The 20,138-nt window shown below is 41.8% G+C and overlaps 1 protein-coding gene across 1 annotated transcript in view; it reads right to left on the reverse strand.

The window, feature by feature from the left end:
* LOC311112205 (sodium- and chloride-dependent GABA transporter 2-like) overlaps positions 1 to 20,138 on the reverse strand; it is a 40,133-nt gene that overhangs the window by 5,791 nt on the left and 14,204 nt on the right. The window contains exons 4-11 of the mRNA XM_084155229.1: positions 16,572 to 16,712; positions 14,211 to 14,298; positions 13,722 to 13,854; positions 9,724 to 9,858; positions 4,007 to 4,110; positions 3,285 to 3,409; positions 422 to 534; positions 63 to 200 (exon numbers count right to left, since the gene is read on the reverse strand). Of these exons, the coding sequence (XP_084011355.1) occupies positions 63 to 200; positions 422 to 534; positions 3,285 to 3,409; positions 4,007 to 4,110; positions 9,724 to 9,858; positions 13,722 to 13,854; positions 14,211 to 14,298; positions 16,572 to 16,712 (977 nt within the window). The remainder of the gene's footprint in view (positions 1 to 62; positions 201 to 421; positions 535 to 3,284; positions 3,410 to 4,006; positions 4,111 to 9,723; positions 9,859 to 13,721; positions 13,855 to 14,210; positions 14,299 to 16,571; positions 16,713 to 20,138) is intronic.

The following is a 20,138-nucleotide window of genomic DNA, read 5'->3' on the forward strand; positions in this document are numbered from 1 at the left end:
GCAATCATCCACCCACCCACCCATTCATCCATCCACCCATTCATCCATCCAACCAGACTCACCGGGGTGACCATGACCAGGCCAACCAGGAAGCAGACGACACACACCATCAGCAGCAGCAGCTCACGTCGATAACCCAGCCGGATCACCGTAGGGTAGAGGTCAGTCACAGAGGTCATAAGGGCCTCCAGGCTCACAAACTGGACAGGGGGTGGAAGGGGTAGGGGAACGGGGTAGGTTGGTATGTGTAAGATGGTTGTTACATTGCAATGCTTGTCTGTTGCATACTGTGTGTGTGTCTGCGTGTGCATGTCGATACGATGCTTGTTACATTGTAATTATTTGTTATATACTGGATGCATGAGTGGAAGAGACCCTGTGTGTTTGTGTGTGAGTGTGTGTGTGCGTGCCACACACACACCTGTGTGTCCAGCCCCAGCATGATGATCATGAGGAAGAAGCACACAGCCCACAGCTGAGGGAGAGGCATCATGGCTACAGCCCGAGGGTACGCGATGAAGGCCAGCCCAGGGCCTGGAGAGAAACACATACAGCCATACACAGTCAGACATACAGTCAGACAAGCACAGCCATACAACACAGTCAGACACATTCAGTGCCTTTAGAAAGTATTCACACCCCTTGACTTTTTCCACATTTTCTTCTGTTACAAAGTGGGATTAAAATGGATTTAATTGTACTTTTCTGTCACAAAAATACTCTGTAATGTCAAAGTGGAAGAATAATTTAAAAAAAAATATTAAACACTAATATATCTTGATTATATAAGTATTCAACCCCCTATGCCAATACATGTTACATTTACATTTACATTTTCGTCATTTAGCAGACACTCTTATCCAGAGCAACTTACAAATTGGTGCATTCACCTTATGATAGCCAGTGGGACAACCACTTTACAATATTTTTTATATTTTTTACATTTTCTTTTTTTTTGGGGGGGTGGGGTAAGGGTGGGTAGAAGGATTACTTTAGCCTATCCCAGGTATTCCTTAAAGAGGTGGGGTTTCAAGTGTCTCCGGAAGGCACTTGAAACCCCACCCCCGGAGACACTTGAACCCCCCCCCGCCCCAAAAAAAACAAACAAAAAAAAACATTGTAAAGTGGTTGTACTACTGGCTATAAGGTGAATGCACCAATTTGTAAGTCGCTCTGGATAAGAGCGTCTGCTAAATGACGTAAATGTAAAAATGTAAATGTGGTGAGTGACTCCGCTGTCCTGGCGTCGTGAGGGAGCTTGTTCCACCATTGGGGTGCCAGAGCAGCGAACAGTTTTGACTGGGCTGAGCGGGAACTGTGCTTCCGCAGAGGTAGGGGGGGCAGCAGGCCAGAGGTGGATGAACGCAATGCCCTCGTTTGGGTGTAGGGACTGATCAGAGCCTGAAGGTACGGAGGTGCCGTTCGCCTCACAGCTCCGTAGGCAAGCACCATGGTCTTGTAGCAGATGCGAGCTTCAACTGGAAGCCAGTGGAGTGTGCGGAGGAGCGGGGTGACGTGAGAGAACTTAGGAAGGTTGAACACCAGACGGGCTGCGGCGTTCTGGATGAGTTGTAGGGGTTTAATGTGCTCCCTGCCACAGCCAACAGCGAGTTGCAGTAATCCAGACGGGAGATGACAAGTGCCTGGATTAGGACCTGTGCTGCTTCCTGTGTAAGGCAGGGTCGTACTCTGCGAATGTTAGAAACACCTTTGGCACTGATTACAGCTGTGAGCCTTTTGGGGTAAGTCTCTAAGAGTTTTGCACACCTGGATTGTACAATATTTGCCCATTATTCTATTTTAAATTCTTCAAGCTCTGTTAAGTTGGTTGTTGATCATTCCTAGACAGCCACTTTCAAGTCTTGCAATAGACTTTCAAGCCAATTTAAGTCAAAACTGTAACTCGGCCACTCAGGAACATTCAATGTCGTCTTGGTTAGCAACTCCAGTGTAGATTTGGTCTTGTGATTTAGGTTATTGTCCTGCTGAAAGGTGAATTCATTTCCCAGTGTCTGTTGGAAAACAGACTGAACCAGGTTTTCCTATAGGACTTTGCCTGCGAATAGCTGTACTCCATTTATTTATATCCTAAAAAACTCCTTAATCCTCGCCCATAACATGCATACCCATAACATGATGCAGCCACCACCATGCTTGAAAATATGAAGAGTGGTACTCAGTGATGTGTTGTGTTGGATTTGCCCCAAACATAACGCTTTGTATTCAGAACAAAAAGTTAATTTCTTTGCCACATCTTTTGCAGTATTACTTAAGTGCCTTGTTACAAACCCCCACACCATCACACCTCCTCCATGCTTCATGGTGGGAACCACACATGTGGAGATCATCCGTTCACCTACTCTGCGTCTCACAAAGACACGTCGGTTGGAAATAAAAATCTCAAATTTGGACTCATCAGACCAAAGGACAGATTTCCACCAGTCTAATGTCCATTGCTCGTGTTTCTTGTCTCTTCTTCTTATTGGTGTTCTTTGTAGTCGTTTCTTTGCAGCAATTCGACCATGAAGGCCTGATTCACGCAGTCTCCTCTGAACAGTTGATGTTGAGATGTGTCTCTTACTTGAACTCTGTGAAGCATTTATTTGGGCTGCAATCTGAGGTGCAGTTAACTCTAATGAACGTATCCTCTGCAGCAGAGGTAACTCTGGGTGTTCCTTTCCTGTGGTGGTCCTCATGAGAGCCAGTTTCATCATAGCGCTTGATGGTTTTTGTGACTGCACTTGCAGAAACTTCTAAAGTTCTTGACATTTTCCTGATTGACTGACCTTCATGTCTTAAAGTAATAATGGACTGTCATTTCTCTTTGCTTATTTGAGCTGTTCTTGTCATAATATGGACTTGGTCTTTTACCAAGTAGGGCTATCTTCTGTGTACCACCCCTACCTTGTCACAACACAACTGATTGGCTCAAATGCATTAAGAAGGAAATAAATTCCACAAATTAACTTTTAACAAGGCACACCTGTTAATTGAAATGCATTCCAGGTGACTACCTCATGAAGCTGGTTGAGAGAATGCAGAGAGTGTGCAAAGTTGTCATCAAGGCAAAGGGTGGCTACTTTGAAGAATCTCAAATATAAAATATATTTTGTTTAACACTTTTTTGGTTACTACATGATTCCATGTGTTATTTCATAGTTTGATGTCTTTACTATTATTCTACAATGTAGAAAATTGTAAAAATAAAGAAAATCCCTGGAATGAGTAGGTGTGTCCAAACTTTTGACTGGTACTGTATATTGGCATAGAAAACTGTAATGTACCGGACTGGGCCACATCTGCGATGTCCACGCCCTGCTCCTGTGCCATGAAGCCCAGCACAGAGAAGATGGCAAAGCCTGCCAGGAAGCTGGTGGCACTGTTCAGCAGGCACAGGGAATAACAGTCCCTGGCAAACAACACAGACAATCACAATCAATCACCTGAGTAAATATAGGGAACAGACAATCTCAATCAATCACTGACTTCAAACTATCTATAAAAAAGAAGAATTAATCAATAAAACAAAATGCTTTAAAACATTATCCATTATGTTCCCTAATGAACACGACCCTGGGTTTGTAATTGCCAAGACCTGTGTGTCAGTGTGGGAAACAGGCAGTGTGGGATTTTGTTCTAGTTGGGGTACGGTCTCTGTGTTTTCCCTGTCATTCCAGGCATTCTTTATGTAAAACATCTGAGGACTGGGGGACTGGGAGTCGGGGTCTGCCTCCTAAATGTCTCCCTATTACTGGGTCATAAGTAGTGCACTACATAGTAAATAGGGTGCCATTTGGAACAAAGCCAGGGAGTCCCTTCAAAAGCAAATGTTCATCAACTTCAAGTTCTACGGTTAATTTTGCCAAGTCATGAGATGAAAATTGAAAGGTTAAATTATTCCTTTGCTTTATTTGTCTTGGTGAGCTAAATTGATGAAATTAGTACCACTTTGTGAATTTGGTTTGTTGTATCATCTACTGTGTGTGTGTGCGTGTATGAGGCTCACTTATAGCAGTCGTTGTTGTATTTGTTGTAGCTGCCCAGGGCGGTAAGGCTCCCCAGACAGATGCCATAAGAGAAGAAGATCTGAGTCCCCGCATCCATCCATACCTAAACAGAGATGGACAGATAGATAGAGATGGATGGAAGGAAGGAAAGATGGAGAGAAAAAAATGAGGGAAAGAGAAAGGGTAAAAGTAGAGAGAGAGCGAGAGAGAGAAAGAAGGAGGGAGCAAGACAAAAAGAGAGTGATGTCTTGAGATGTTGCTTTTTTCTTTATTTTTGTTTCGTCAGACCAGAGGACATTTCTCCAAAAAGTACGATCTTTGTCCCCATGTGCAGTTGCAAACCGTAGTCTGGCTTTTTTATGGCGGTTTTGGAGCAGTGGCTTCTTCCTTGCTGAGCGGCCTTTCAGGTTATGTCTATATAGGACTCGTTTTACTGTGTATATATATACTTTTGTACCTGTTTCGTCCAGCATCTTCACAAGGTCCTTTGCTGTTGTTCTGGGATTGACTTGCACTTTTCGCACCAAAGTATGTTCATCTCTAGGAGACAGAACACGTCTCCTTCCTGAGTGGTATGACGGCTGCGTGGTCCCATGGTGTTTATACTTGCGTACTATTGTTTGTACAGATGAACGTGGTACCTTCAGGCGTTTAGAAATTGCTCCCAAGGATGAACCAGACTTGTGGAGGTCTACATTTTTTTTCTGAGGTCTTGGCTGATTTCTTTTGATTATCCCATGATGTCAAGCAAAGAGGCACTGAGTTTGAAGGTAGGCCTTGAAATACATCCAAAGGTAAACCTGCAATTGACTCCAATGATGTCAATTAGCCTATCAGAAGCTTCTAAAGCCATGACATCATTTTCTGGAATTTTCCAAGCTGTTGAAAGGCACAGTCAACTTAGTGTGTGTAAACTTCTGACCCACTGGAATTGTGATACAGTGAATTATTAGTGAAATAATCTGTCTGTAAACAATTGTTGCAAAAATGACTTGTGTCATGCACAAAGTAGATGTCCTAACCGACTTGCCAAAACTATAGTTTGTTAACAAGAAATTTGTGGAGTGGTTGAAAAACGAGTTTTAATGACTCCAACCTAAGTGTATGAACACTTCCGACTTCAACTGTACTAGGTTACGAAATCCAACTTTTTGGATGTACTGTTAATGAAACGTCAGAGAAAGACCCTACTGAACGATTCAGAACATGAATAATTGTCACGACTTCCTCCGAAGCGGCCTCCTCTCCTTGTTCGGGCAGGCTTCGTCGTTCGTCGTCATCGGCCTTCTAGCCACTGCCGCTCCTCATCTCATCATTCAATTTTTTTTGTCTTGTTTATTACACACACCTGGTTCATATCCCCTCATCAGTACCTGTAGAAGTGTTCCCTCTGCCCCCTTGTCTTTGTGTGTGATTGTTTATTGTGAAGGCTATATTAGCTCGGTGGAGCTCTGTGTATGTCGTATCGGCGGGATATTTCACCCGTGTGCCTTGTTGTTTCCAGTGCGTCTGATTTCCGCACTGGAGTTGTTTGACGCCTTGCTGCGTACCGCTGTGTTTTCGGAATAAACCTTTTATTCTCTGATTTACTCTCCTGCGCCTGACTCCTTCAAAATCACTCACCACAATAATCATTAGGGTTAAGCGGTATCCATATTTTCATACAGTATTACCGGAAGTACACACAAGGGCAGCTATAAAAAATTAAATAAACGCTAAAGACAATTTAGGCAACATGGATCTTGATTCAGGAGGGGATTGATTGTCTCTGCTGTAACCAAGAAACTTGATCTCGCCATCTAGACACTTAGCTAGCAAGTTATCATAACCAAATGCAAAGCTGGAGCCCTGAGCTGGATATAATTTATTTGGCACATCTTATATAGTTAACTTATAGTTATAAACAGTGGCGTAACACGCACCCCTATATATATACAGTACCAGTCAAAAGTATGGACACACCTACTCATTCAAGGGTTTTTCTTTATTTTGACTATTTTCTACATTGTAGAATAATAGTGAAGACATCGAAACTATGTAATAACACATATGGAATCATGTAGTAACCAAATAGCCACAGTATGCCAAGAGTGTGCAAAGCTGTCATCAAGGCAAAGGGTGGCTATTTGAAGAATCTCAAGTATTTTTTGATTTGTTTAACACTTTTTTGGTTACTACATGATTCCATATGTGTTATTACATAGTTTTGATGTCTTCACTATTATTCTACAATGTAAAAATTTTTCAAAATAAAGAATATCCCTTGAATGAGTAGGAGTGTCCAAACTTTTAACTGGTAGTGTATGTAAAGACAAGATTAAATCAAGAATAGTCTGATGGGTGACAATATTAGCCTATCACTTGTGAATTATATATTATCACTTGTGAATGATGCCCAGCGTAAGGTAAGAAACAATGCCTTTTTTTGGCGACTTTTTCGAATCATAGTCACACACCTCATGTAGCCTAGCCCATATATATATTTATATGCTTATATGTTTTGACAAGGTTTGTATCACAACTAAAGTGGCCAAATAACTTCTAGAAATTAAGCACATTAATCCGCTTTACAAGGGGTGTAAAGCCTAACTGCCATACATAAGCAGCACGTGAGTTTCAAGTTTGGGGAAGATAATTTTCACCATAAAAATGCATCATAATAAAAGCATTACATGCATAATCGCATTAACAGTCCCTTTTGATAATGGTGTTTTCCCACTAATGGAACATTCGCGCGTATAGCCTACTGCCGTGTGTGCATTGCTGCGCTTATAATTTGAAGAAATAGCCTAATAGTTTATCACATTTTAAGCTAAACGTTCTGATCTGTTGTGTCAGCCTCATTGCGTAAAAAAAAAGAAGTGGGATGCTACTGGTTGTATTAATTTGGGATCTATCGCATCCCACAACTGTCCCAGACTATATTTGGAATATTTATTTCTCGCACAGAATAGAATCGGTCAACTTTTGTATTATGGGGGATAGTAGATTGACATAGGCTAATGCTTTTGCAGTTCGTTAGGCCTACTCATCTTGTTTGCTGACGAAAAGTAAATGTGGACAGTTCTTCCAATATCTTCAATATGCACCTCGGAATTGGATAAACATGCATGCAGTTGCGTCCCCGAAGTGTCTGTCTTTACTTGTAGCCTGTGAGAAAGACCCGATCACGCATGTAAGTGAGAGGTCCTTCGGGGGACACGCAGCACTAAGGGAGAAGGGAACATCGGCCACACAAGGCGTGGATTTTTTTAGGGTGCATTATGGCCACACAAAGGGGATGCCGCTGTGAAATTCAAGGCATTATCAAGTGCTTGTCAAATTGTGAATTAGAAACTGATGAAGTGTGTACTGCCTGCGCAAAAAAACTAAGCTTATGCCTTTCAACCAACTTTTTTCAAATCATCATTAGATTCGCATCATGTAGCCTTACAATGTTTTAAAAATCAAAACATATAGCCCAAAGTTTGTAGAACAACTAAAGTTACATTAATAACTCTAAATTAAGCACATAGGAGTACCTATTTCTTTGCTAACCGCACAACACAGAACTCCCTCAAATCGATTGGAGAAAATATCCTTTCTATTCTATTCAGCTTTGTTCAATTGTATTCTTCATACTACAAAATAATATAAAATAATGCAGCAGAATTCTAGCCAAATCTTGTCTGCTAAATGAACTAGTGTAGCCCACAGCCATATGGCATAGCCAGATCAGGACCTAACATAAGGACAACTCAGAGTATGCTATTATTTTCTTCTGAAATAGACTACATTTTCTTCATATCATGTTTCTTTAGACCTGTCTAAAATAAAAAATGGATTTATTGTGAAGGTGTAGGCTATATTACATGGATTTAATACGACTTTTTAAAATGTAGATGTTCCAAAGGTCTGCATCAGTGGCTTGTAGGCTATGTGTGGAAGCCAGGAGATGCTAAATGTGTTTATGTTAATTAATGGTCAATTACCGTGAGACCGACAGTTATTTGCTTGACAATCACCGGCTGGCAAAATTTCGTGACCGCAACAGGCCTAATTATGATGACTTCCGGAGGATGTCCTCCAACCTATCAGAGCTCTTGCAGCATGAATAAACATATTATCCATCCACTCAAAGGATCAGAGAATGAATCTAGTATCGAAAGCATAAACTACAGCTAGCTAGCACTGCAGTGTGTGGTGAGTAGCTGAAAGACAATAGTTGAACAGTTTTGAACAAATTAATTTCTTCAAAAATAAAGGAGAAGCAGCTGAGAGAGAGAGAGCTAGCTATATTTTTTTGTATTTTTTTTAATTCTACTTAGTTTACCTTTCACTTACTTAACCAGCTAATGCAGCTACTTTAGCCTGCTCAACAACCTGACTCAAACAGTGAGACAAATGCTATTTATGTTAGCTAGCTGGCTAAGGCTATTCAACACTGCAACTCTTCCAAGTGAAAGTAAGCTTTTGGTTTTATTAATTTATTGCCACCGGGGCTGGCCGGTGTAACTGCTAAACAGCTTGCTGTACACTGTATTGTGTGATTGTACATATGGATTGGATTGTGGGTTTACTAACGAGTTAGTTCTAGTAGCTATGTTGACTATGACGTTAGATAATATGGTGACAACTATGTAGGCTGTGTTGTGGTTAATGGTTATGGTATGAAGGTTTGGCTTGGAGAGGTTTTTTCACTTGGTCACAGACAGCTGTTGTGTTGTGCACTGAAGTCCACAAACAAAGGGAGAAGGTGAGGAGGAGAGCGCATAGATGCGAGAAGGATTTATACAATGAGGAAAGTGATGATGCTGTATGTGGCTGTTAAGAAAGTGAACTGTGTGCGTGGGTGATCAGGGGTATATTTATTCTGCCGATTCTGTTGCAAAATGTTTCTTAAATGGAAGCAAATGCAACGAAACAGGGACGAACCGAGCTGAATTATTTCCAATAGAAACTCTTGTTTTAGTTGCGAAACTGAACCCAGATCAGCTAGATGCAGGCAAGAGTGTGCAAGACGGTATTGAATGTGTCACTGTCTGTCACCTTGATTACTCCAATTTGTCTCTCGACCTGTGTACCTACGTTAGAAACTTGTAGGCTAGGTTGTAGCAACCTCATGATGGGTATAGGGCAAATTCAAGTATCATGTAGTAGCCTAAACCTATCGATGTTACATTGAGCTGGGTAAATGGAATATGAATGACAGTCATCCAATATGCTGTAATAGAAATAAGGCCATGCTCAAAGAAAACAAAATCGTCCTCCCTAATCTTAAACGGCACCGACCGCCACCAGTATATATGGTATGTCGTCCAAGCTGAATATTCATATTTGTCTTGGTAAAATGTACTTATAACATAAGAAAGTGAAGTGTCATCATCAAAGTGCGTTTTTACCCACTCTGGGCGGAGTGGGTGGACACCCTACATAGACTGATTCAGACTAGACCTACTCCAATAGAGGGGCGCTTGGGACTGGCTAGAAAGCAGCCAGTACAATCAGTATCCTCTCAGACATTAGGCATGGTTACCAGGGTTGTGTTTACTAGGGCACACATTGGAAAACGTTCTAAAAGGTTTCACAATGTAAGTGTTTCTTATTGGACAAGTCCTGGTAGTCTCTCCCTGTTTCAGTCAGTTTTCTTCAGTTTTGTGCCTAATGAAAAAGACCCAGTATGTTGGCGGGTATGGGCGTGGGTAGTGGGTGGGTATGAGGGTGGGTATGAGGGTACCTGTGGGTCTGCCAGGCGGGTGATGTTGGGATTGAGGTAGTAGACGATGCCCTGGGCAGCGCCAGGCAGGGTGATGCCACGTACCAGCAGGATGGCCAGCATCACGTAAGGGAACGTGGCGGTAATGTAGACCACCTGGAACAACAGTAGGATAGCTTCTAGATCAATCATATCTTGTACTGTACATCTCAAATCCAACCGAAAATGGCATGATACTTTCTAAAATCTAGATTTTATATCAATCACATATTTAACTGTACAGCTATGATACCTTCTATGTCAACCACATATATATACTGTACATTTCAAATCCATTGGCCATGAAGGGTTAAGTGGAATCCTTCATGTACAGTACTCCCATAGCATAGGAGGTAGGATTACTGTAGGTCTATAGCAGGGCCGTTCAATTCCAGTCCTGGAGGGCTGAAACACTTTTATGTTTCTACCTGGTAGTTAATTGCACTCACCTGGTGTCCCAGGTCTGAATCAGTCCCTGATTAGAAGGAGTGCATGAAAACCATAGGAATAAGCCAGAATGGGTGTTGTGTGTGATGGTTTTTGGTTAAGCTCATTGGTGAGTGTTTTCTTGAGGTGGTTTCTGAAAGAGTATTTATATGTGTGGTATCTGAGTCTGGAATTGCTCAGGGGTGTGTTTGAGGGTTGGTGTGGGAGATGTATGTGTGTGTGTATATATATATATATATATATATATATATATATATATATATATATATATATATATATATATATATATATATATACACACACAGTTGAAGTCGGAAGTTTACATACACTTAGGTTGGAGTCATTAAAAAAAAGTTTTTCAACCACTCCACAAATTTCTTGTTAACAAACTATAGTTTTGGCAAGTCGGTTAGGACATCTACTTTGTGCATGACAAGTCATTTTTCCAAAACATTTTTACAGACAGATTATTTGACTTATAATTCACTGTATCACAATTCCAGTGGGTCAGAAATTTACATTCACTAAGTTGACTGTGCCTTTAAACAGCTTGGAAAATTCCAGAAAATGATGTCATGGCTTTAGAAGCTTCTGATAGGCTAATTGACATCATTGGAGTCAATTGGAGGTGTACCTGTGGATGTATTTCAAGGCCTACCTTCAAACTCAGTGCCTCTTCGCTTGACATCATGGGAAAATCAAAAGAAATTGGCCAAGACCTCAGATTTTTTTTTTTTGACCTCCACAAGTCTGGTTCATCCTTGGGAGCAATTTCCAAACGCCTGAAGGTACCACATTCATCTGTACAAACAATAGTACGTAAGTATAAACACCATGGGACCATGCAGCCGTCATACCGCTCAGGAAGGAAACGCGTTCTGTCTCCTAGAGATGAACGTACTTTGGTGTGAAAAGTGCAAATCAATCATAGAACAACAGCAAAGGACCTAGTGAAGATGCTGGAGGAAACAGGTACAAAAGTATCTATATCCACAGTAAAACGAGTCCTATATCGACATAACCTGAAAGGCCGCTCAGCAAGGAAGAAGCCACTGCTCCTAAACCGCCATAAAAAAGCCAGACTACGGTTTGCAACTGCACATGGGGACAAAGATCGTACTTTTTGGAGAAATGTCCTCTGGTCTGATGAAACAAAAATAGAACTGTTTGGCCATAATGACCATCGTTATGTTTGGAGGAAAAAAGGGGAGCTTGCAAGCCGGAGAACACCATCCCAACCGTGAAGCACGGGGGTGGCAGCATCATGCTGTGGGGCTGCTTTGCTGCAGGAGGGACTGGTGAACTTCACAAAATAGATGGCATCATGAGGAAGGACAAAGTTATGTGGATATATTGAAGCAACATCTCAAGACATCAGTCAGGAAGTTAAAGCTTGGTCGCAAATGGGTCTTCCAAATGGACAATGACCCCAAGCATCCTTCCAAAGTTGTGGCAAAATGGCTTAAGGACAACAAAGTCAAGGTATTGGAGTGGCCATCACAAAGCCCTGACCTCAATCCTATAGAAAATGTGTGGGCAGAACTGAAAAAGCTTGTGTGAGCAAGGAGGCCTACAAACCTGACTCAGTTATACCAGCTCTGTCAGGAGGAATGGGCCAAATTTCACCCAACTTATTGTGGGAAGCTTGTGGAAGACTACCCGAAACGTTTGACCCAAGTTAAACAATGTAAAGGCAATGCTACCAAATACTAATTGAGTGTCTGTAAACTTCTGACCCACTGGGAATGTGATGAAAGAAATCAAAGCTGAAAGAAATAATTCTCTACTATTATCCTGACATTTCACATTCTTAAAATAAAGTGGTGATCCTAACTGACCTAAGACAGGGAACTTTTACTAGGATTAAATGTCAGGAATTGTGAAAAACTGAGTTTAAATGTATTTGGCTAAGGTGTATGTAAACTTCTGACTTCAACTGTATATAAACTACCAGTCAAAAGTTTGGACACACCTACTCAATTTGTCCTATGGTCTGGTGTCCAAATTGGAGATTTTTGGTTCCAACCGTCGTGTCTTTGTGAAACGCGGTGTGGGTGAACGGATGATCTCTGCATGTGTATTTCCCACCGTGAAGCATGGAGGAGGAGGTGATATGGTGTGGGGGTGCTTTGCTGGTGACACTGTCTGTGATTTATTTAGAATTCAAGGCACACTTAACCAGCATGGCTACCACAGCATTCTGCAGCGATATGCCATCCCATCTGGTTTGGGCTTAGTGGGACTATCATTTGTTTTTCATCAGGACAATGACCCAACACATGTGTAAGGGCTATTTTACCAAGAAGGGAGAGTGATGGAGTGCTGCATCAGATGACCTGGCCTCCACAATCCCCCGACCTCAACCCAATTGAGATGGTTTGGGATGAGTCGGACGGCAGAGTGAAGGAGAAGCAGCCAACAAGTGCTCAGCATATGTGGAAACTCCTTCAAGACTGTTGGAAAAGCATTCCAGGTGAAGCTGGTTGAGAGCATGCCAAGAGTGTGCAAAGCTGTCATCAAGGCAAAGGGTGGCTATTTGAAGAATCTCAAATATAAAATATATTTTGATTTGTTTAACACTTATTTGGTTACTACATGATTCCATATGTGTTATTTCATAGTTTTGATGTCTTCACTATTATTCTACAATGTAGAAAATAGTAAAAAATAAAGAAAAACCCTTGAATGAGTACGTGTGTCCAAACTTTTGACTGGTGCTGTATGTGTGTGTGTGTGTGTGTGTGTGTGTGTGTGTGTATGTATGCATGTATGTACAGTGGGGTCTGAAATTATTGACACCCTTGATAAAGATGAGCAAAAATGACTGTATAATATAAATAATTCAAACACTGAGTTATATTGTATGTTCAATCAATTGGAAAATGATATTATTCTATACTAATACAATTGCTCAGAGAAATATATATTTTTTAACAACTAATATTTTATATTAGTAAGATTGGAGAACACATTGGGAGTGATCTTAGACCATTCCTCCATACAGAATCTTTCCAGGAGGATGAAACTTGGCCACAAGTGGATATTCCAGGAAGACAATAACCTCAAGCACACATCAAAATCCACAAAGAAATGGTTAATTGACCACCAAATTAACATTTTGCAATGGCCATCTCAGTTTCCGGACTTGAACACCATTGAAAACCTGTGGTTTGAATGGAAGACGGCAGTCCATAAGCGCAGACGAAGGATATCAAGGATCTGGAAAGATTCCATATGGAGGAATGGTCTAAGATTACCAATGTGTTCTCCAATCTCAAAAAACAAGGTGAGGTATTGAAAGGTATTGAAAATAGGGGTGTCAATAATTTTGACCCCTACCTTTTTGAGGACCAAATATATTACTTGGTAAACAAAATATCTTTCTCTAAGTAATTGTATTAGTATAAAATAATATAATTTCCCCCCCAAAAATGTCATACAATATAGGTCAGTATTTGAATTATTTATTTTATACAGTATTTTTTGCTAATCTCTGTCAAGGGTGTCAATAATTAATGTGTATTTGTGCTCACCTTGCCAGTGGATTTGACCCCCTTCCACACACAGAAGTAGCAGACGACCCAGACTAGCAGCAGACACAGAGCCAGCCTCCAGCTGACTGGCCCCAGCTCATCTGGTCCACTGGACAACTGCAAGACCTCCCGCCTGGACACAAACACACACACAGCTAATAATAACCCCAATAAATACAAGACTAAGCATGAGCCTGATTAGAGCCACTGTAATGCCACAGGTAGATTAGGATCACTCTACTCTTGGTAAAGCTGAACCCCTAAAACCAAACCCCTGTTGGAAATGGGACCCTACCTCGTCTGCAATGTCCTTCTCCTCTCCAGTCTTCTCTATGTCCCCTAATATGTACTTTGGCTATTCACGAACACACCATTGTTAATACCTCACATTTTAAAATGCCAGCCCACAGCTGCATATTAAGCCCCTTTACCTTAATATTTAAGAAAACTAAATGCAGTAGTGTTGTAAGGAATGTGGCTGAGACTCACTCCCAGAACTCGATGACAGGTGAGGTAGCATTCTCTGGTAGGCTGGTCCCAGAGGTTAGGTTCTGACAGTCAAACAACACACAGGCATCTACAAGACATAGACAGAACTTCAACACATGATCACCTTAACTCAACTAAACTAAACTTAGCTCAACTCAACTCATAATCCATGTGGTCCTCTGTAGCTCAGCTGGTAGAGCACGGCGCTTATAACGCCAAGGTAGTGGGTTCGATCCCCGGGACCACCCATACGTAAAAATGTATGCACGCATGACTGTAAGTCGCTTTGGATAAAAGCGTCTGCAAAATGGCATATTATTATTATTATTATAACATAACATCACATACAGTGGGGAAAAAAAGTATTTAGTCAGCCACCAATTGTGCAAGTTCTCCCACTTAAAAAGATGAGAGAGGCCTGTAATTTTCATCATAGGTACACGTCAACTATGACAGACAAAATGAGGGAAAAAAATCCAGAAAATCACATTGTAGGATTTTTTATGAATTTATTTGCAAATTATGGTGGAAGATAAGTATTTGGTCAATAACAAAAGTTTCTCAATACTTTGTTATATACCCTTTGTTGGCAATGACACAGGTCAAACGTTTTCTGTAAGTCTTCACAAGGTTTTCACACACTGTTGCTGGTATTTTGGCCCATTCCTCCATGCAGATCTCCTCTAGAGCAGTGATGTTTTGGGGCTGTCGCTGGGCAACACGGACTTTCAACTCCCTCCAAAGATTTTCTATGGGGTTGAGATCTGGAGACTGGCTAGGCCACTCCAGGACCTTGAAATGCTTCTTACGAAGCCACTCCTTCGTTGCCCGGGCGGTGTGTTTGGGATCATTGTCATGCTGAAAGACCCAGCCACGTTTCATCTTCAATGCCCTTGCTGATGGAAGGAGGTTTTCACTCAAAATCTCACGATACATGGCCCCATTCATTCTTTCCTTTACATAGATCAGTCGTCCTGGTCGCTTTGCAGAAAAACAGCCCCAAAGCATGATGTTTCCACCCCCATGCTTCACAGTAGGTATGGTGTTCTTTGGATGCAACTCAGCATTCTTTGTCCTCCAAACACGATGAGTTGAGTTTTTACCAAAAAGTTCTATTTTGGTTTCATCTGACCATATGACATTCTCCCAATCCTCTTCTGGATCATCCAAATGCATTCTAGCAAACTTCAGACGGGCCTGGACATGTACTGGCTTAAGCAGGGTGACACGTCTGGCACTGCAGTATTTGAGTCCCTGGCGGTGTAGTGTGTTACTGATGGTAGGCTTTGTTACTTTGGTCCCAGCTCTCTGCAGGTCATTCACTAGGTCCCCCCGTGTGGTTCTGGGATTTTTGCTCACCGTTCTTGTGATCATTTTGACCCCACGGGGTGAGATCTTGCGTGGAGCCCCAGATCGAGGGAGATTATCAGTGGTCTTGTATGTCTTCCATTTCCTAATAATTGCTCCCACAGTTGATTTCTTCAAACCAAGCTGCTTACCTATTGCAGATTCAGTCTTCCCAGCCTGGTGCAGGTCTACAATTTTGTTTCTGGTGTCCTTTGACAGCTCTTTGGTCTTGGCCATAGTGGAGTTTGGAGTGTGACTGTTTGAGGTTGTGGACAGGTGTCTTTTATACTGATAACAAGTTCAAACAGGTGACATTAATACAGGTAACGAGTGTAGGACAGAGGAGCCTCTTAAAGAAGAAGTTACAGGTCTGTGAGAGCCAGAAATCTTGCTTGTTTGTAGGTGACCAAATACTTATTTTCCACCATAATTTGCAAATAAATTAATAAAAAATCCTACAATGTGATTTTCTGGAAAGAAAATTCTCAATTTGTCTGTCATAGTTGACGTGTACCTATGATGAAAATTACAGGCCTCTCTCATCTTTTTAAGTGGGAGAACTTGCACAATTGGTGGCTGACTAAATACTTTTTTCCCCCACTGTACCTCTTTCTCTTCCAAAGGAAAAAAAAGTGGTTTAATAGCAACTGCCAAAAAAAACCTGGGTCAAATAGGTACATAGGCTCCTGTAGGTCAAATACTTTCAAATACTTGGACCGGCTAATTGAGCTGCACTTGATTTAGTTTTTCCAGTACAATGGAACCATTGGAATAGTCCCAAAAATGCAAACTCCAACCTAATCAAGTACACCTCCAATGCTTTCAAATATTTGACAGTAGTTGACAAATGTAGGCCTATTTGACATGACCTCTTTGAAAATAAGATAACCCATCAACATCCCCAACTTCCAGTAAGGTTCCAGCAACTATTTTGGATGCGTAACCAGGCCAGCCAAGTACAGCTTGACTCAGCTTGACTCAGTAGTGTGAAAAGGGTATCAGTGCATGGTGTACCTGTGTTCCAGGTGTTGTTGCAGTGGGCCCAGGGCAGCTCTGACTGGAAGCTGTGGCCCAGGTAGAAGAGAGCCCATGCCAGGACCACAATGTAGTACACACACCCATGGAGGATCATCACCTGACTGGCAAAGCCCAGACCTGTGGAAACACATTTCAAATACTTTATTTAAATCTAAAAATCACATTCCAGGTCCAGGTCTCTCTTGAAACTAACCTGGTTAAATAAAGGTTAAATACATAAATAAAACAATACATTCAAGAAGGATTAAAACATTACAAAAGTCACATGGACACTCATGGATACAAAAGTACCAAAAGTGTCTAAAACTTTGTCAGACCTTTATTGCATTAATAACGGCAGTTACACACCCACACACTCAAACACAGGCAGAGGCACACAGACAACACACACGCAGGCACAGGAAAAAATACATACATTCTCATGGATACACAGTTATAATTCAAATAGAACAGTTAGTGTGCATTTGCTGTGCTATTTCGTGAATTTAACCAATCACATTGAGTGGTCGTTAATAAATCATAGATTAACAAGGGTACAGTAAATGTGGACATACATTTGAGTTACATGCATGCATAGCTTTCAAGATAGGATTTCACCCTTAAAACTTAGGACACACTAAAGAGCACACACACATGCACAGACAGACACACAAACATGAACACACACATCTACTAGTAGCTAGTACTACATGTACCAAAACACAGATGTGTTTGTTTTGTTTAACTAGGCAAGTCAGTTAAGAACAAATTCTTATTCACAATGACAGCCAAACCCGGACAACATTGGACCAATTGCGCGCTGCCCTATGGGACTCCCAATCACGGCCGGATTGTGATACAGCCTGGAATCGAACCAGGGTCTGTAGTGACGCCTCTAGCACTGAGATGCAGTGCCTTAGACCACTGCGCCACTCGGGAGCCCATCTGTTTGTCCATCTGCTAACACATGAGTCTGTTGGCCTTCACACAACTCGCTGTAAACACACCTGCTGACTGATCTGGGCTCTGTGTGTGTCTGTACGAGCGTGTACAGTGCATTTGGAAAGTCAGCAGGTGTGTTTACAGTGAGTTGTGTGAACGACAAAGCAAAAACAGGTTTTTGGAAAGTTTTGCAAATGTATTAAAAATAAAAAACAGAAATATCACATTTACAGGTGTCTCCCGAGTGGCGCAGTGGTCTAAGGCACTGCATCGCAGTGCTAGCTGTGCCACTAGAGATCCTGGTTTGAATCCAGGATCTGTTGTGACCGGGAGACCCATGGGGCGGCGCACAATTGGCCCAGGGTAGGGGAGGGAATGGCTGGCAGGGATGTAGCTAAGTTGGTAGAGCATGGCGTTTGCAATGCCAGGGATGTGGGTTTGATTCCCACGGGGGGCCAGTATGAAAAAATAATGTATGCACTCACTAACTGTAAGTCGCTCTGGATAAGAGCGTCTGCTAAAATGTAAATGTATTTAGACCCTTTCCTCAGTACTTTGTTGAAGCGATTAGAGTCTTCTTGGGTATGACGCTACAAGCTTGGCATACCTGTATTTGGGGAGTTTCTCCCATTTTTTTCTGTTGATCCTCTCAAGCTCTGTCAGGTTGGATGGAGAGCGTCGCTGCACAGCTATTTTCAGGTCTCTCCAGAGATGTTCGATCGGGTTCAATTCCGGGCTCTGGCTGGGCCACTCAAGCACATTCAGAGACTTGTCCAGAAGCCACTACTACATTGTCTTGGCTGTGTGCTTATGGTTGTTGTCCTGTTGGTAGGTGAACCTTCACCCCCAGTCTGAGGTCCTGAGCGATCTGGAGCAGGTTTTCATCAAGGATCTCTCTGTACTTTGCTCTGTTTGTCATTCCCTCGATCCTGACTAGTCTCCCAGTCCCTGCCGATGGAGGCCACTGTGTTCTTGGGGATCTTCAATGCTGCAGACATTTTTTGGTACCCTTCCCCAGATCTGTGCTTCGACAAAATCCTCTCTCGGAGCTCTACGGACAATTCCTTCGACCTCATGGCTTGGTTTTTGCTATGCCATGCACTGTCAACTGTGGGATCTTATATAGACAGGTGTGTGCCTTTCCAAATCATGTCCAATCAATTTGTAGAAAGATCTCAAGGATGATCAATGGAAACAGGATGCACCTGAGCTCAATTTCGAGTCTCATAGCAAAGGGTCTGAATACTTGTGGTCCTCTGTAGCTCAATTGGTAGAGCATGGCGCTTGTAACGCCAGGGTAGTGGGTTCGATCCCCGGGACCACCCATACGTAGAAATGTATGCACACATGACTGTAAGTCGCTTTGGATAAAAGCGTCTGCTAAATGGCATATTATTATTATTAAATAAAGTATATATATCTATATATATATATATATATATATTTTTTTTTTATACATTTGTAAAATTTCTACAAACCTGTTTTCACTTTGTCATTATGGGGTATTGTGTGCAGATTGATGAGGAAAATAATGTATTTAATCCATTTTAGAATAAGGCTGTAACGTAACAAAATGTGGAAAAAGGGAAGGGGTCTGAATACTTTCTGAATACATTGTATGTGTGTGTGTATGTGTACGAGCATGTGAGTGCGTCTGTGCAGCTGTGGGCCATATGGACAGAGAACAGCAGCTGTCTGGAGGAGGGGGCGAGGAGGAGGAGGAGGAGGAGGAAGAGGCAAGTTTACGTGAAACAGAAAGCTATCCAGAGGCAGATAGTTCTAACACCAGCTTGTTTACAAGATAGACAACATTTACAGTGTGTCGACCAGGTGGCTTCGCTAAGAAGCTACAGTCATCTGACTAGCTGCACCTGTAGGAAGTACCAAACCCGGGTTGTGTTCAGCAGGCACCAAGCAGAGAGCCGGGGTACCAGTCTATTTGAGCCACCATGCCACTCCTTGTCATGCCAAACATGTTTTGCATGACAAGGAGTGGCAAGGCGTGGCATGATGGCACAAACAGACTGGTACCCAGGTTACGAAACGGGACAGAACAGCACAAAACAGAGAAAACGGGTAGGCAATATCTGAACTTAATAAGAGATGCATGTTTTTGTTTTCAGTTGTAAAATGTTTTGCTACGGTGTTCCCTCATGAACATGTCCCAGGTTGAACAGTTTCGACCAGTGCTAGTCACTAATATTTCAGAGGGAACCACTTTTGTAAAACAAAATCACTCTGCGTTTGGAGAACGGGGGTTGGAGGGGGTCACAAAGTCAAATTGATTCATTCATGATATTAAATGGATTTATACATTATATTCCTATTTCTTAACATGGACCATCAAGCTATTTGATTACCTGATTCTCTACTTTAGGACACTTGGGGGTATCAGAAACAAATGTGATGAATCGTTAGAATTTGACCTTATTGCCATTATCTCAATAAAAGTGATCTAGCAGAAGCTATGTCAAATCAGGTAATGGCAAATTTCAGTCTGAAGGAAGCAGTCTTTGGAATGATTGAAATGCATCAGAAAGGTATTGTAATGATCAGGAAAACATCAGGGATGATCATCAAACAATCTTATGTATGATCGTTTATGGAGAATCAATTCATTTC

This window comes from Coregonus lavaretus, assembly GCF_964263955.1.
Source record: "Coregonus lavaretus genome assembly, chromosome: 38".
NCBI lineage: Eukaryota > Metazoa > Chordata > Actinopteri > Salmoniformes > Salmonidae > Coregonus > Coregonus lavaretus.